The sequence below is a fragment of the Xiphophorus couchianus genome, chromosome 3 (genome assembly GCF_001444195.1).
Source record: "Xiphophorus couchianus chromosome 3, X_couchianus-1.0, whole genome shotgun sequence".
In the NCBI taxonomy this organism is placed as follows: Eukaryota; Metazoa; Chordata; class Actinopteri; order Cyprinodontiformes; family Poeciliidae; genus Xiphophorus; species Xiphophorus couchianus.
This window is the reverse complement of record NC_040230.1, coordinates 23,885,001-23,901,421: the sequence shown is the minus strand read 5'-3', so window position 1 is coordinate 23,901,421 and position 16,421 is coordinate 23,885,001. Positions and strand designations below refer to the sequence as shown.

Below are 16,421 nucleotides of genomic sequence, written 5' to 3'. Positions count from 1 at the left end.
TCAGGAGGGCCCAAGCTGAAAATCTGCCAATTTAGTCACCAGTTGATTTGTCTGTGTGTTACTAGAAAAGAAGTTGTAAACTACTCATTGACTATGACTCACTTGAAATTGTCATATTAGGTGGAAAATGAATTCCTTACTCATTCTTCTGGGATTTAAGTATCTCAGGAAACAAGTTTTCAACCTTAAATAGGCAGCAGCTTTGCAAACTTACAGTTGTTTAACTTTTATTTGTTACATCTTTTTATAAATAACTTGCAGGGGAATGTGATCCATTATGCCTCTCACCTACACACTGAACATGTCTCGAAAAAATTATTTCATACAAATTTCACAGTTTATTACAGAAATAAACTGTGAAAGAAAATGGAAATGCAACACAGTTTGTGATCTTTTTGATCCCACCATTTTCCACAATCCACTGCCATCTCTGAAACATTGTATGTCGATTCCCTTACCATACCGCATGTAAACACATCTTCTTTTATTACATTAGAGCAGGATTATAGAAATTCAATGTTTTTGTTTTTCATTTCCTCTGGCTGTTTTTATTTCTGCCTGTTTCTTCACACGCCCCACTTGTTCTCCTTCTGTAAGCAGAGTTGGATCATTTAGATTTGGTTTGCCTGTCTCTCTCCCACTGAGAACGCCACATGACTCAGCCACACAGAGACACATATTTGCCTTAGTCTCACTCTCTCACAGCCTTGCGTTGTGTTTAATTAGCACCTCGATAACATGAAAATATGCGTGCCTGTCTCTGTGAGATAAACTTGCTCGAATCTCACCAAGAGGTGTCAAGATTGGCAGCGAGGGTGGAATGTGATGGCTTTCAGCATATCCAGTCACACCCACTCAGCCGCACAGCGAGCAACTTGTGGGTCAGTTTATGAGTAGCTTCTGAGTCTCCGGCCGTCAGTGACAAAATGGTGGTAAACTGGCGGTGCCTCTCTGTTCAGCGGGCTGCTTGGCTTGTTCACAATTTTTGATGGCATCTTGTAAAAGAGCAGTCCTCAAACAGTAATATCATTATGCTATGGAAAATGTGCTTGGGCTGTTTCCTTTATAGATCATAGTTTTTCTTTCTATAATCTTGACCAAAGGTCCAACTTTACTATACGAGTGTTTTTATGATTATTCTAATCTGTCTTTATATTGGCTTTACACTACTGCATTTAAAGGTTTGGTGATTTGGGATGTTAATCTATGAGATGAGTTGTAAGCCAAAGTTAAAGAGGTTATTAAACGTTTGGTTAACTGATTGCTAATGCATATAAACAGGTACATATAAGAAAATATATTTTGAAAGAGAAACTTATGTGAAATGAAAGCAAAAATTTCTTTCTCAGAAATTAAAATGTTACATAATATTAATAATAAAATACAGTTTAATCTGAAATGCCAGCCATCTGAAATATATGTTCATTTCTATGCACTTCATGCTTGGTTGAGGCTCCTTTTGCATTAATTCAGCATAGCATGGAGGCAATCATCAGTCTGTGATTCTGCTGAGGCGTGATGGAAGCCCAGGTGGTTTTGATACCAGACTTTGTTTTACCAATTTTGATGTGGGGATCATTCTTCTCTTGGAACTCATGCTCCTGAACAACCTAACTCATGTTCTTTAATCTAATTGTTACATGTTTTTGTTAAATGGTTGAAACATGTTCAGATAAGTTGCCCCCAAACACACCTCAAAATAGTTTTTTGTAATGTTCTTTGAGTCGTTCCAGAACTCTGACCTAGACTGACAAAAAATCGTGTACCAGACTTAAAAAATTTTTTTCTCAATTTCAACTGCAATGATTAGGTGACAGAGTCAGTATTTGGTGTACACTGTTCCCTCTTCTTACTTTGAAAAGTCTGTGAAGTTCATCACTCCCATCCCTCCTCCTCCGGGACGGTAAAGGGGCTCCCAAAATTAAAATAGTTATTAAACCACGATGAGTCTATGTATACATCCAACTGGAACAGGACAATCCTGCATTGTCTGTCTGCACAGACTTGTGATGTACCTGGAGAGAGACCTGCGGAAAGCCACTCCTGTCAGAGACAACCCCAGCCAATCAGGATACCTCTATCAGTGTCTGGATTTACTGCTGTCGCATTTTAGTCGAACTGCACCGGTGATAATGGGTAGGCTTGGAAAACTCTCACTCAAGCAAATAAACACACACACACACACATACTGGATAAAATAGGATTTGTAAAAAAATTTTCATTTGATTTTTTTTCTTCACTCAAATGAAGTTATCTCAGTTTAAAAACCTACGTTTAAGATAGTTGTATTTCTAAGGGCTTTAAAGTATATTGAAAATTACACTCTTTCCTTAATATCTTCATCACCAAAAACAACTTTGACTTTAGTAAATGTATGGCCTTTTTATTGACAGGTAGGAGGTGCTCATACTTTAATAGCTAGTCATACTTTTGGCCAATTATATTAATTTTTACCACGTGCAAAATAAAGGAATGATAGAAGCAAGGAAAACATAATATTTGTAGGATATCATCATCGTCACTGGCAGCTTTTCTGCCTAATGTCATTCATCTCTATCATTACTTGTTCATTCTCTTCCATTTTTATGTCTTCATGTCTTCATCTTTTCTCTTAAAGAGGTTGTCTTGTCTGCATTGAGAGATGTGATTGGGAGGAAACACCCATCTGCAGCTCAGAGTAGACAGCTGAAACAGACTTTGCCAACATTGTCTGTAGTTCTAGAGCTCCTTTCATCTCAGGTAACTTAATGGTTGATTTAATATTTTAGCAATGTTTTTAGTTGATGTTTTTAAGAAGTACCTATTTGGTTAAAACATGGAGTGTGAGTCAGTTTACCTCTTGACTGTTTTACTTAGCTGACCTTTGAACCACTCTGTTTTTGTACTTGTTGGTCTGTTCGTCTCTCTCCAGGTCTTCAGACCTCGAATTGTAACCCAGGAGTTTCTGGTTCAAATTGGATTGCTGCTTGTAAGTGCTTCGTAAGCCATCTTTACTAACTGTCCATTTAGATTTTATTACAAACTAAAGACAAAAACCAAAAGAGAAGTTGAAATTACAATTTGTATTGGATTTGAGTTATTTCCATCTTTTAGAGTGATTTTTATACTTACCGTTAAAAAAAAAAAAATCTCTAAACACTAGAGGTTTTTGTAGTTCTACACATTATTTAGGTGATTTAGACTACAATTGACAAAATGACTAACTCATATAACACATAGTCATGGAAAAAAATACTTATTATATTTGCAGAACATTACAGTCATTCTGACTGTCTGATTTCTTTGATTATTTTGTTCACTTTTCCCTGTAGCCACCTTCATACAAACACTACTTACAATTGTATAGAATTGTCAGATCTAATTACTGTGATATTTTTTCGTCAAAATGTTTCAAGGTTTACTGTAAACTACATCAGAGTCCTCCACATGTTGTTACTGTTTTATATTTTATTTCACACTAAATATTTACTGTCTGAACCGTAGCATCACAGTGGAATTAGTAGCCCAGGATAAAATCCAACCTCTTACTCTATACACAAACAAACCCCACTGCAGCATTGCAAGTATAACATAAGATTTCTGTGGTCTTACTATTTTCTTCTTTCAGAACTACATTATTTCTGTGGAGTCCAATGAAACTAACCTGTCCAGTGGTGTGGGTCAGTTCTTTTCCATTGATTATTTTGTAGATGCCAAATGAGAAGCTACAGCTTTATCTGTAGTCATAATATATCGATATGAAGTCACTTAGCATTGGTGTATATTTCTTTACTTTAATACCCATTGGATCTTACACAGTTCCTAATTTTTAAAGTTACATTGACTGTTAATGTTATGACAGAGGCTAAACCTTGTATACTTTAAACATTTTAAATAAGAAACAATAATTATACTCCTGTGTGATTAAGAAAACGGACACAGTCCTAAAAAGAAATGTGTGAATTGTGAATTCCAGTACGTATTTAAACTGCACCAGCATTCAACCATCTTAAGCAATTAGGGAGTTTAATCCCTCAATCCTGATTCTGTGCTGCTGATAAATTTCATTCCTCATTAGGTGTTGCAATATGCGAAGAGCTGATTAGAACATCTCTGTCCATTGTGGAGGTCCTGAGTCAGCACCATACTCTAGTCACTCAGTATCATTGTGCTGTAAGTATATGCATATGTACCTTCCTATTTGTTTTCTGATGTTGCCCTGATTGAATGTTTGAGTTAGTGTGTGTCTATCTACATATGTGTGTGTTTGTCTGGCTGTTTAACAGGCTTATATTTCCATCAGTAAAGCAGCATACAGTAAATCATGTGTCTTGTTATATTCTTTAGATAATACAGTCAGATGGGACTGACTGCAACTTTTACTCATTATGAAATGTCATTATATTTTTTAAGTTGCTAAGTTTTTTGCATAAGTTGTTCACACTAAAATATATATACTGTATGTACTTCAAGCTCTCCTGATTGAGGCCGCTCCCTACAATATCTCTAAGGCTGAGCAAGGCCACTCTACTGATGAAGCTCATTTTAGCTGATTGTTTCCAGTATTTTGTTCTTAAGATCATAATCCATATATAATGACTATATATATATGTACAAATGTAGAGATCTTTGCTTGTCCGTTTCTCCTGATCCATCTTTCCATCACTGATGGACAAAACCACTAGGTACTTCAACTTCTCCTCTTGAGGCAAAGACTGACCTCTGACCCCCTGGGTAAAAAAAAAAACAACTTCTATTGAGTAGATTAAACAGGGCTATAATGATAAAATGTACTGTATAAAAAACAATCTATTATTTGCATCTATTTGTACTCACTGTGTTTAGTATCTTTTCTGTTTGTAGCATGCGTTTACGATTATAATCTTAATTTACTCTAATTTCAAGTGTAGCAAGAATTTTAAGACCCTATACGTATTGATTTGTATAGGGTGACGCCAGTGGGGTCCTGAACATTTATTTAGAAACCACTGTGCGAGGGTATTTGATATTTATATAGAGCTTTATGCACTAAAGATGCACAAAGTTTAAGTGGTCTCTGAGGACACTTCTCTCTTCTTGGACCACAAAACAAGCTTAACTCTATTTCACACTTTACTTTATCCCAGCTGCACTTTAAATACATTCAGAGCTAAAATATATGACTTTGTTTCTTTCTTTTGTAAGTGTTAGTTGCTACTCATCACTTAAATACCTGCATTAAATTATGTTACGTAATCGGCCTACTTTGTCAATTTCATATTGTAACTCCTGGTATTATAGAGTATGTGCCCTTCACTCTTTCTAACTGGTCGGCTGATATCAGAGAGCAGAGGGTCAACATGTGAGCTATTGGCAAGAAATTAATCAAATATTGAACCAAGCGAACCCCATCAGATTTGTGAGTGTACTGTGCAAGCGTGCAATTTGTGGATGTGCATGGAATGGAACAATGAGATTGTATTTAATGACTATTGACGTATGGGAATGGAGCACTGCAGGAAGCAGACAAGATGAAAAGGGAGAAAAGAAAGAGATGAGGAAGAGACAATGGAGCAAAAAGGAGACTTTCTGCTACTGATTGTCAATAACACAGGAAGACACTTTAATTACCCCCAAGCCAGCTCAGATTAGCTTTTATTGCTTCTGGACAAGGACATGGACTCCTACCTAAGTTAGAGAGAGATCTCTAACTTCTCAGCTGTAGTTGTGTAACAAGAAAAGTTTTCTGTTAGTTTGGTCTGTTTCAAAACCTTTTTTAATAATACTTTTTTACATTAATTCTTTTGTCATCAAAGCACATAAACAAGACTGAAAAACGTGTATCAGTAAACCAAGAATACAGGAAAGCACATTGCAGACAATCAGATCCATAAATTGTATCTGCTGTATTTGAATTGAAAAGACTTAGACAAATGTAATAAAGAAAAAAAACAGCAAAACATATAAAAAAAAAACAGTTAAAGAGAAGTGAAAACTTTTAGTCAATACAAAATCCAACACAAAGACTATTAGAAATTGGTGCAAAACACTGCTTTCAAAGCTAAACTGTAAAGGTCGCAGCAGTTTATAAGGTAAAATGAGGTATAATGCTAAAGCTAGCTAATAAAACTAGCATGCTATCATTGGATATGCCAATGATAGCATGTAGGTTGTCTCTCGCAAGTTGACCTACAGTAAAATACATGCAGTGTGAAAACCCCCCACGTAAAAGCTAAAATTAGCTAAAAACGTAAAGCTACCTAAAATACTAATGATAGCATATAGGCTAGCAACCTATTGTAACATATTCCGATCAGTCTGAAAAACACTTGTAAAGGCAAAAATTTGCTAAAACACTAAGCTTAGCTAAAGTCCTATTGAAAGCAACTAGGCAAGCACTATCATGTTGACGTGCATTCACATATTCCAGGCAGTGTGGAAAAAAAACACTCACTTTAAAGCTAAAATTAGCTAAAAAGGTAAAGCTAGCTAAAATACCATTGATAGCATTAGAGCGTTGGAAGGAAAGTTGAAAATTGGGTTGGAAATGGGGTTTGAAGGAGAGTTTTAATGAGGGTTGGAATTAGGGTTCAAATTCAATTCAAATTCAAAAATACTTTATTGACAACAAAGGGAAATGAAATGAATGTTAGAAATTAATTTAAATGTTGGAAGGAGGGTTGGAAGGATTTTTGCGTTTAGATTTAGATTGGGAACCCTAAATCAAAATGCGATCAAAAACTTGTAGAGGGATATTATGAAATCTGTAAAATTTATGAAAAAGTTGAAATAAACAAAAGTAGTTAGATGTGAAAGAGCGACAAAGTTTTAGCAGAATTTCTCAGAAATTATGGGATGGTCCATTCATTTCAATGGGGCCTAAGATGATCACAAAAAGTTGAATATTTCCTCTACCATAGAAGGTGTCGATACCAAAAGACATAGCCGTAGTGTCCTGAATGAGCAAAATATAGTAAAAGTTGACTGGTTAAAATTACACAAGAATGCAGAAGTAGTTCAGTAGTAAAAAGTGTATGGAAAAAAACTGGAGGAACTCATTTCAGTCCCTGTTATAATTGAGCACAGTCCAAAAAGTTTTGTTTATCGTACCGACAGGGGCTCCATAAATAAATGTAATTAATGTATTATATGCAATGCTGCATCTATCTTCTAATGAAACAAGCTACTATTGATTTTGGGGGGGGATTTTTTGCACCACTGGACAGTAGACAGCATGCTAACAAGGTAAAAGGGTCAAAACCACAATCGCAAACAAATACACACATTCATGTGCACACAGGCTCCACCTAGCCTTTTGATGGCTCTGCTATTAATTTGCAGGCCATTAGGTAGTGGGCAACTTCCTTTGTAGTTTTCCTTCTTGTGCTTTTAATGTAATGACCTCACACACTGTGTCTGTGCTAGTCTTGTTTCTATGGTAATATTAGTAATCATGCAAATTTGTGGTATACAGTTCTTGCCTAAATAAGGGTTTGACAGTTCTGGAACATGCGTCTGTTTGATCCTAAAATAAATAAATAAATGAAAAGAATCACTCAGCAGTGAATTTCCATAGTAATTTGACCCTCTGTGACAGTGGTCTGCTTGGTTGATGCCTTCAGAATTAATGCAATGCAGAGTTCCCTTTTCAACAAAATCTAAACATGCAGCCAGTTTATTACCCGGTTTACTTTAGAGGGTATGTTTCCTTTCCCCCCCCCCTCCCACATAAGACAATAAGGATGCAAAAGACTTAGCTGTTAAACAGATAATAAAGGTTTAGTTCAGGATATTTGAAGAAAGGTTCTGTAAAAAGATTAGAAGTGGTTCATATTTTATTTCTCATAGATTCTCTGGGTAAAACTCCTCAAAAGATGGAACTAATGGCTTTTTAGATTGTTAGATTGGGGGCTAATTCCAAAGCATTTCTTTCCGTGAATGCTAACCTGTGGACATTTAAACCATCACCGCTGTCACTTCAGGTAATAAAGGATTATTATTGATAAAGGAGCAGATTGTTTTTTATAACATCACCAATGTTCTACCTTTTTTTAGACATAATACTTGTATGTAGAGCATTTTCAGGTAATTTAGCTGCCTGATATAAAAGTAAGAAGTATTGTAACAGCTTAAAATGAAAAGTGCTTTATTATTTTGTTCAGCGGTTTCTCTGACCTGAAACTCTCACTACATGTTTCATACAGTTGTTTCATACAGTTCCTATGCAGACATGACTGCATAGGTTCGTAAAATGATGTTTCTGAGGTTGAACTTATGTGGTCTTCATTTAGCTTTATTCTAAATGAAGACCACATGAGAGCCATCTGCTGCACATATGATTGTAACTGCTTTTTACCTTTTAACAGAACCTTACTGCAGAAAATCAAGAACTATCCCTTTAATGCTGTATATAGGACAGTTCAATTTTCCTTTTACATACTACTTGATACTATCTCCCTTCTGTTACTGCTTGATGTGATTTGTTTCACGTTCTCATATGATCTCCTGCTGGACTTGCGTATCGCCAGACTGTAAATGATTCTGCCACATTCTGTTTTCTTCTGTTCTTGAAGGTTGTGGATGCTGTCCTACCTCCTCTGACAACTCTGGCTTTCAGCAGAAATGGTATGAGTGGTGTGTCACTTTTAATAAAGTGAATTAGACAGAATAGCAATAGAAAGAGAGGCTAGTATCAGAGTGCTGGGAGTGGGAAGGAACTGAAAAAGCTGAATAGCAAGTTTTCAGGGATAGGATCATTTTAATAGGAGAAACAGACTCTCTTTTTTCCATTCCCTGTCACTTGAAATATATCTGTTATAAAACAAAAGAAAGAGTTTGTAATGTATTGATGATTATGGGCATACAGAAAGATGGTTAGCGGGGGAGTTATGTAATGAGTCAGGGTGCATAGTTGGACATCAACTGCTAACAAGAAGCAAGATTATAAACCAGAACAGATAACCTTGAATTTTTAAGGTGGAGAATCAGTAGCTTGTGTAAATCACTCTTAACAGTAATTTAAAACATTGTTTTGGTTTTAGACCCTCTGTGAGTCATTAATGTGTTGTCGCTGTGGGTGCCCACTGCCCACACAGCAGAGCTGGTTGTGAGGGTAAAGGGAGGTTTTGTTTGCCTTTAACATCTTGTTTCTTTGTTACTTGTCGTTCCATTTTAGTCTAAAATGTTTTGTAACCTTGAGCCTTTGGCTGTTTTTGTTAGCATGGATTTTTTTCATTCTCTTTATACATTTTTATAAATTTTTTTTTTATATTGTAATGATGTAATGAGGCTACTTCTTTAGCTATATTAGTTGTGCTGTTTTAGCTTATGTTTGCACTGTAACACCATTTTGTTAGTATCAGTTTTTCCTTTAAAAAACTGGCATGACGAGCAATGCTTGTGATCGAAACATACAGCTGCACCTTTACACCTTCGCTACAAGCTGTCTTTTAGTTGATTCATTGGTTTCTCGGTAGATGAGGGGATTTTAGGTAAAAAATCAGAAAGTGATGTACATAAAACATGACATGCTGTATTCCAGCCAAATAACACCAATAGCACATGCTGGTCTAAAGTCTTCTATTTATTACAGATGCATGAATGCCAAACTGTAAACACTTGATTTATATTCAGTTTCTCTTTCTCCCCGTTACAGTGGAGTGGTCGGTGTTTGTTTTGAAGGTGCTGTCTGAACTCAGCCTGGTTATGCTCATCCAAAAAGATGATGAAAATGCTGATGAAAATGAGGACAAAATAGAGGGAAAGAGAGACAGGAGAGAGACAGAAGGAGGAGCAGCTGAAAGAAGTGGAGATGGAAGATCCTGCAGCCAAGTCTTATCTGTCTTCACCAAATCTCTACTTTCAAGGTTGGTTAGTCTCCCAAATCCTTTCCTGACAGACTTGCTGTATTTTTAATTATGTTTTTTTGTGTTTGTTTGTTTAAGAAACAAAGAAAATGTTCTGGCTCTGAATAGCATTATATTTTGTGAAAAAAAAAAGTTTAATACCTTTATTGTCTTTATATCTCTATCAGAAAAATTATTTTTATGACTATTAAGAACCTATTAGTCTCATGAAGTTGCTGCTGCTTTGGTATAAAAAAAAAATGGCAGTGATGCGCTACATACCGGCACTAACATCGTTTTTTTCCTATATTAGTCATTTTTAACACATTGGTATCTGTCCAGTAAATCAAACTGAGCTGATATTAACAATCGATACATATATCAGATATCAAGATACCAACCAAATCCCTAAAAAAGAACATTATGCTATGATTTTACATGACTGTACATGTGTTGATTTACCAATGACCTTTGTTACTTTTCACAGCCCAGTTTTAAAAGGTTGAAGCTACTGAATTTTTTCTGCCCTTTAGCTCCCTTTTTTATTACTATAGCTTTAGTCACCTCACCTTCCTCTGGTGAAGCATCATGCGCTAAATATTAAACTTGTTTCTGCCCAGGTTCGAAGTTCTTCTTTGTGCAGCAGAACCTATCCCGCTCTACGCTCTCAAGTTGCTGGTATCAATGACTGAGCACAGCACTCAGATCTGCAGGTACCGCACAGGCAAACCATGACTCACATTTAATCACTCAAATATCTAAAGAAATACGCAACAAAATGCAATTAATTAACCTATGTGGTCTGTATAATTAAATAGACCTGCAGAAAAACTTTAACGCTAATTATTCTGAAGTAACAGAAATGTTATGTTTAGTGGAGACACCTTCTAATTCACGTTGCACATTTGTTTTGATTTAAATGCTTTGCAGTCCTTGCAGGTACTGATACAAACACCACAGTGTGTAACATTTTAATTCCAAGGCCAGTGATTTCTAGTTCAGCTCTGTGAATCACTATCCAGGCGCACACATGCATAAATGCACGAACACACACACTCACTTGTATTAGGAGCAGTGATTTATCTGCTCTTTGCAGGATACAAAAACACCCGACTGATTATTCAATGCAAATGATGCAGATTCACAACTAAAAGTAAGAGCAACTTTCCAGCTGAAGCAGTGCTGGTGAGCTGCATTCAAGTGGACCTGTTTTACCTTTCTTAAAGCCAGACTTCCCTGCATTAGTAATCATTTTAGTGACAGGTAGTGCTACATAAGCTTAAGTGCGTACTGAATTGACACGTTGTGCTGAAAATTCTTTGCGAACTAGCTACTCCTGAAGAGATGTGCTTAAAAATGTAATGCATCCTCTTTAAATATACAACACTAGGACAAAATTATCTCTGCATAATGTAGAAGGGATTCACTATCCAGGAATTTAAAAACAGCTCTTGTGAAGGAAGTCATCTGGCACCAAAATAACAAGAGATAATGATGTGTTGCTCTTGCAGAGAAAATCTGCTGATTCCTTGTCTAACCATGTGATGCCTTACCAGGGTGTGTGAATCTGCGTGTGTGTATGTGCTTGTGTTTAATGTGTTCATTGGTTACATTAACATGGTTGCACTGTGGCTTTTGGCTGACTGAGCTTTACTTAGTTCACTTAGCTCCCAGTGAGTGAAAATGGTTATCGTAGAGTTATGACAGCATTCCTGGAGATCTATTGAGCAAACACAAGGAGTGTTGATTCTACTACATAAACTATCGCAATATTTAATTCATATTTTAGTTCATGTTTGTTGGGTTAATTTCACAAGCTAATTTGGCTTCCTGTTGTTTTTGTTCTTGTGGAGGATAAATCTGCTTTACTTCATGGTAAAGCATTTCCCAACTTTGCCCTTTATGACACATAATCACACTTTGCAATTAAGTTATGGTCTCTGTTTTGTTTCTAAACCTGTAGTCTGAGTTATTTGTGTGGGTTCTTATGTTTTGATTGTTTCCTTTATGTTGTTATATAACATTCACAATTTAAAATGGCATACTTTTTTTCTCAGTTATTCTCTCTAGGCAGTTTTTCTACTGTTGTTTTCCACTTTGGTTTAACTTTAGTATAACGCCTTACAAATGATCCTGCCTACCTCCTGCATGTGCATCGGTCCTTTTCCTCCCACCTCAATTGATGATGGATGCGTACTTCTTTACAATATCTTCCTGTTTTTTTTTTACTTGTTTGTTTTTTTACATAAAGAACTCTGCTTTTTATCACTAAGCATCACACATCAACTGCACTTTTAATCATATTTACATATTTATTGATAAATACTGTATGCTGATGCTCTCCAGGAACCAACAGTGGAGAAAGAAGCAAATGTAATCATGACAATGCGATTAGATTATGAGGTTTTCAAACATCAGTACTCAGAATTTATTGTTGTGAAGATAAATCCAAAATCTTATCATGATAAGAAATGTATAACAATAAATGCCCACCCCTGGTTGTAATAAACTTTTTAACAAAGTAGGTTCATAGTCACCCATGATTTGGTGGTGATGTATACATCAGTTTAACGTGAATGGATTTTTATTCCATGGCCATCAATCTCGTCACTTGTGTAGTTATTAGAGATGTACACTGAGGAAGAAGTGATCAGGTACTGGGTTAGCCAGGTAAATGAAAGGTTGAAACAGAAAGATAAATACATCACAACACTGAAATCTGTATGTGTTGTTGTCAAAGAATTTGTGTAGCTAACTATTAGCAATGATGAGGTCAAAGGTGGTTTCTTATTTTCTCTTAATATGGATTTGAGCAAGACAACATTTATGCCCAAGTTCTGTGTCCTATCCTGACTTGTAGATTCACTCATTAACCTTTCAAATATTGCAACATTTAATTTAAACCATAACATTACCTTTGTTTTTTTATTCCGATTGCTTTTTCTGCTTGTTTTATCTGCTGCGGAAATAAAGCAATAATCTCTATTAACCTGCTCTCCATACATTCCCAACCACCGATTCTTAGAGTTAAAAGTTCATCTGCATAACTAAATACGTCCCCACTTCTCTTATCTGTAATTTTCCCCACTCTTGTCTTCATACCTCTCTTCCTCCACCTCTCCTCATCCCCTTCTTTCCTTGACACAAGTAGAGTGACGTGAACTTTTCAAATTGGTGTCAGCCCACTCTCCTCTTTACATCTGTTTTTCTCGTTGAGTTTTTTCATTCCCTCTGTTTGACATTATTAACAACATTTAACATTTTTTTCCAATCTCCGTCGCTCTCTTTCTCTCTCCATCTCTAATTTATTAACATCATTCCACATTTCGCTCTTTCCCTTTGCCCTCACTCCACAACTTTCCCTCCATCGCTTCGGTTTTACAATCAGAAATTAAATTGCCTGGGTCTTGGTTAGATAAGTGTGGCTATGAAGCCAGCCGAGTGGTAATTAGATGGTAAATTGGAGACATTAACGTTGGGAAGGGAGCCTGCTGTCTCTCTCTTCATTATCACAGTCCAGACACCTTCAAACAACTACATTTACTATGACCTTTAGCCAAAGACCTCTTCCTGTGGGGTTGCAACACAGTAGGTTTTCCCATCAATGTTTAATGTCCTTAAATGTCTGCCTCTGTGGGAAATGTGTGTTTATGTGTTGTAGCTAGCTTTACAGACATCACATTTTCTTATGGGACTGCGTATAGATATATTATGCACACACAATTATAACAATTAAAATGATTCCAGGGCCTCATGCAGAGAATAGAGGCTATCAAAATGATGATGCTGCCAAAGCTACTATACTTTTTTCAGTCACTACCAGCAGAACCAGCCAAATCTATGTTCCAAGAAATTGACAAACTGATTTCAAGATTTATTTGGCAAGGGAAACAGCCAAGGACTAGATTTAAAACTTTACAGTTAAATAAAAGTAAAGGCGGTCTCTCACTCCCAAATATGAATAACTACTACAAAGCAGCACAAATAATCCCATTGGTGGAAATGTGTGACCCCTCATACACAGCAAAATGGAAGGAGATTGAATGCAAAAGCATTGGTGTCCCCTTGCAAGCAGCAATTGGAAATATAGACTTAATAAAAGACCTTAAACAACTCAATCCATGTTCAGAAACAGCACTCAAGACCTGGTCAAAATTAGTAAGAGAAAATAAAGAGTCATGTTTACCAATCAGGTGGATAGCATATGATCAAGATTTTACCCCAAATAAAACAGATATTACTTTTAAAAAGTGGATTGATAAGGGCTTGGTAAAATACAATGATTTATATCAAAAAGGTTGTCTGAGGACCTTTCAAGATATCAAGCAAAAATATGGCCTTGACAACAGAGATTTTTTCCGTTATCTACAAATCTGCATTATCTAGAAAAAACAAACAAAGATAAGCTAGACGGAACATTTGTCGACATATTGAACATCTTTCTAAAATCGTATCAATCAACCCCCGTTAATAAATTAACGTCTAAAATGTATAATGAACTACAAAACTTGGCAGGGGGGAATACACTATATATAAAGGAGAGATGGGACAAGGAAAGGAACAGTCAAATTCACATTGAGGACTGGTCGGACATTTTGAATAACTGTTGGAAATGTACATCATCACTAGCCTACAAGGAATTTGCTTGGAAGACTGCTACACGCTTCTTCAAAACACCAGCTCAGAGGGGCAGAAATGCAGACAGAACATGCTGGAGGTTATGTGGGTCGAATCAAGCCGGCCACTTTCATATTTTTTGGAGCTGTCCTAAACTATTTTCCTACTGGGAGACAATTAAGCAAAGTGTAGAGTTTGTTATTGGGGTCAATCTTGTTCTGAGCTTTGAGACGATGTTCTTGGGCAGACGACCAAACTGTGTAAAGGGATTCTATAAAACATACATGTTCAATATAATGCTTACTGCCAGCAAGAAAGCAATCACTCGAAATTGGATGACTGATAAAACACCCACACTACAAGACTGGATAAACATCATCCAAGACATTCGCAAGATGGAGGAACTGACATTTGCACTGAAACTGGAGCAAGACAGATTTGAAAGATCCTGGACCCCATGGCAAACTTTCATGGACTCCAGATCTGAAAACGATGACAATGAGGTGACACCCACGGTTCTTTAGCTACTCTGTTCGATGTATACTGTTTTACAGTTCAGGAAAGTTTTTATGACGTGGTACCAGTTTGTTAATTCTTTTTTCTCCCCGTTCCTCTGAGAGGGTCTGGGGCGGAAGAAGGAAAAAAAAAAAAAAAAAAAATGGAACACTAAATACCGGTGGTAGGATAACCACAGGAAGGGGTATGTTGTACGGACCAATATGTTAAACTGAATGGATGCTAGTATATGTCTGTACCACCTTTTGTAAATGGAGGAGATACACGTCCTCCGTGTTGTTCCATAATAAAAATTTGAATAAAAAAAAAATTAAAAAAAAAAAAAAAAAAAATGATTCCAATCCCCAATGCAAATATTTATTGGCAAAATTTTTACTTGTTTGTGAAAATTATACACAAGAAAAATGTAAATAAAGAAAATAAATTTTACAAGGGATTTTATATAAATCAAAAACTAAATGTTACTTTCAATCAGAATGCTTCAATCTCAAAATTATTCCACCCTGCTAAAAAAGCATGCATATGCAAATGAGGTGTGTGTTCAGGTACACCCAATGCACCCGAACAGAGCCAAGATTACTGAGCCTTTCATAGAAATCCTTTAATACCGGGGCTATTAATAGACGCAAGAAATATGGCTAAAACAAGGGAATTGTCCCAGAGATCACTGCCTTGGACAAACAATCAAATGATACAAAAAAAGACAGCAAAGGCCTAAATTGTTGTTAAAGATTCTGTTGGAGTTGACTTGATTGCAGCTAGATCAACATGTATTATAGCACCTGGACCTGGCAGAAAGATGGCCTGCCACCAGATTCCTGAGGAGGCAAGTTGACAGAACCCCTCAACCTAAAAAGGACCTATATACCACCAGGTTTTCCTACCACCAGGAAAACCTGGTGGTAGCAGCCAAGGAAGTTTCAGCTTCTACAGAAAAGTTCATACTATGTCCAACCTCAACTGAGCTGAAAAATAGGGGGAAAAAAAATTTAGGAAAGTGGAAACATAACTTTATACCTCCACACCAAGAGGAGGAGCTACTCCATCAGAAGAAGAGCTGAAAGATACAGCAGTATTGTAGCCATCCCAATCACGTGGCTTGAATTTTACTAAAAATCTCTGCTGGGATTTTTTAAAAATATGGTTGCAACCTGTAAACTCAAGGATACAAATAATTTGTGGGCCTTTTGGTCATGAGGAGTGGGTTAATATTCCTAAAGAATGCTGCAAGAAGATGGTGTCTGGTTTTGCAGCATGTTTGTCGCAGATTGTAACGACACAAAGGTGCCCTTCAAAGTAATTATATATTTATCATTATTAGAAGTATTTTGTGTTTAGTTTGGAGAAGGAAAATGTTAGTTATTTAGAGCTATTTGTGTAATCTTGCCCTTGTTAGTGTGTATATTTTGCCAGTAAACTCAATTTTGCTGCTGTATACATAGCAATAGAAAGTATTTCTCTTGGGTGGTGGTCATTTCGCCATTA

At 36.3% G+C, this 16,421-nt stretch overlaps 1 protein-coding gene across 4 annotated transcripts in view; it reads left to right on the top strand.

The window, feature by feature from the left end:
* Nucleotides 1–16,421, top strand: part of ulk4 (unc-51 like kinase 4) — an 87,069-nt gene that overhangs the window by 39,595 nt on the left and 31,053 nt on the right. For all 4 annotated transcript variants that reach the window (XM_028009840.1, XM_028009829.1, XM_028009834.1 and 1 more), the window contains exons 23-30: nucleotides 2,003–2,136; nucleotides 2,618–2,739; nucleotides 2,912–2,968; nucleotides 3,608–3,659; nucleotides 4,058–4,152; nucleotides 8,532–8,583; nucleotides 9,614–9,824; nucleotides 10,424–10,516. In XM_028009840.1, coding sequence (XP_027865641.1) covers nucleotides 2,003–2,136; nucleotides 2,618–2,739; nucleotides 2,912–2,968; nucleotides 3,608–3,659; nucleotides 4,058–4,152; nucleotides 8,532–8,583; nucleotides 9,614–9,824; nucleotides 10,424–10,516 — 816 coding nt within the window. The remainder of the gene's footprint in view (nucleotides 1–2,002; nucleotides 2,137–2,617; nucleotides 2,740–2,911; nucleotides 2,969–3,607; nucleotides 3,660–4,057; nucleotides 4,153–8,531; nucleotides 8,584–9,613; nucleotides 9,825–10,423; nucleotides 10,517–16,421) is intronic.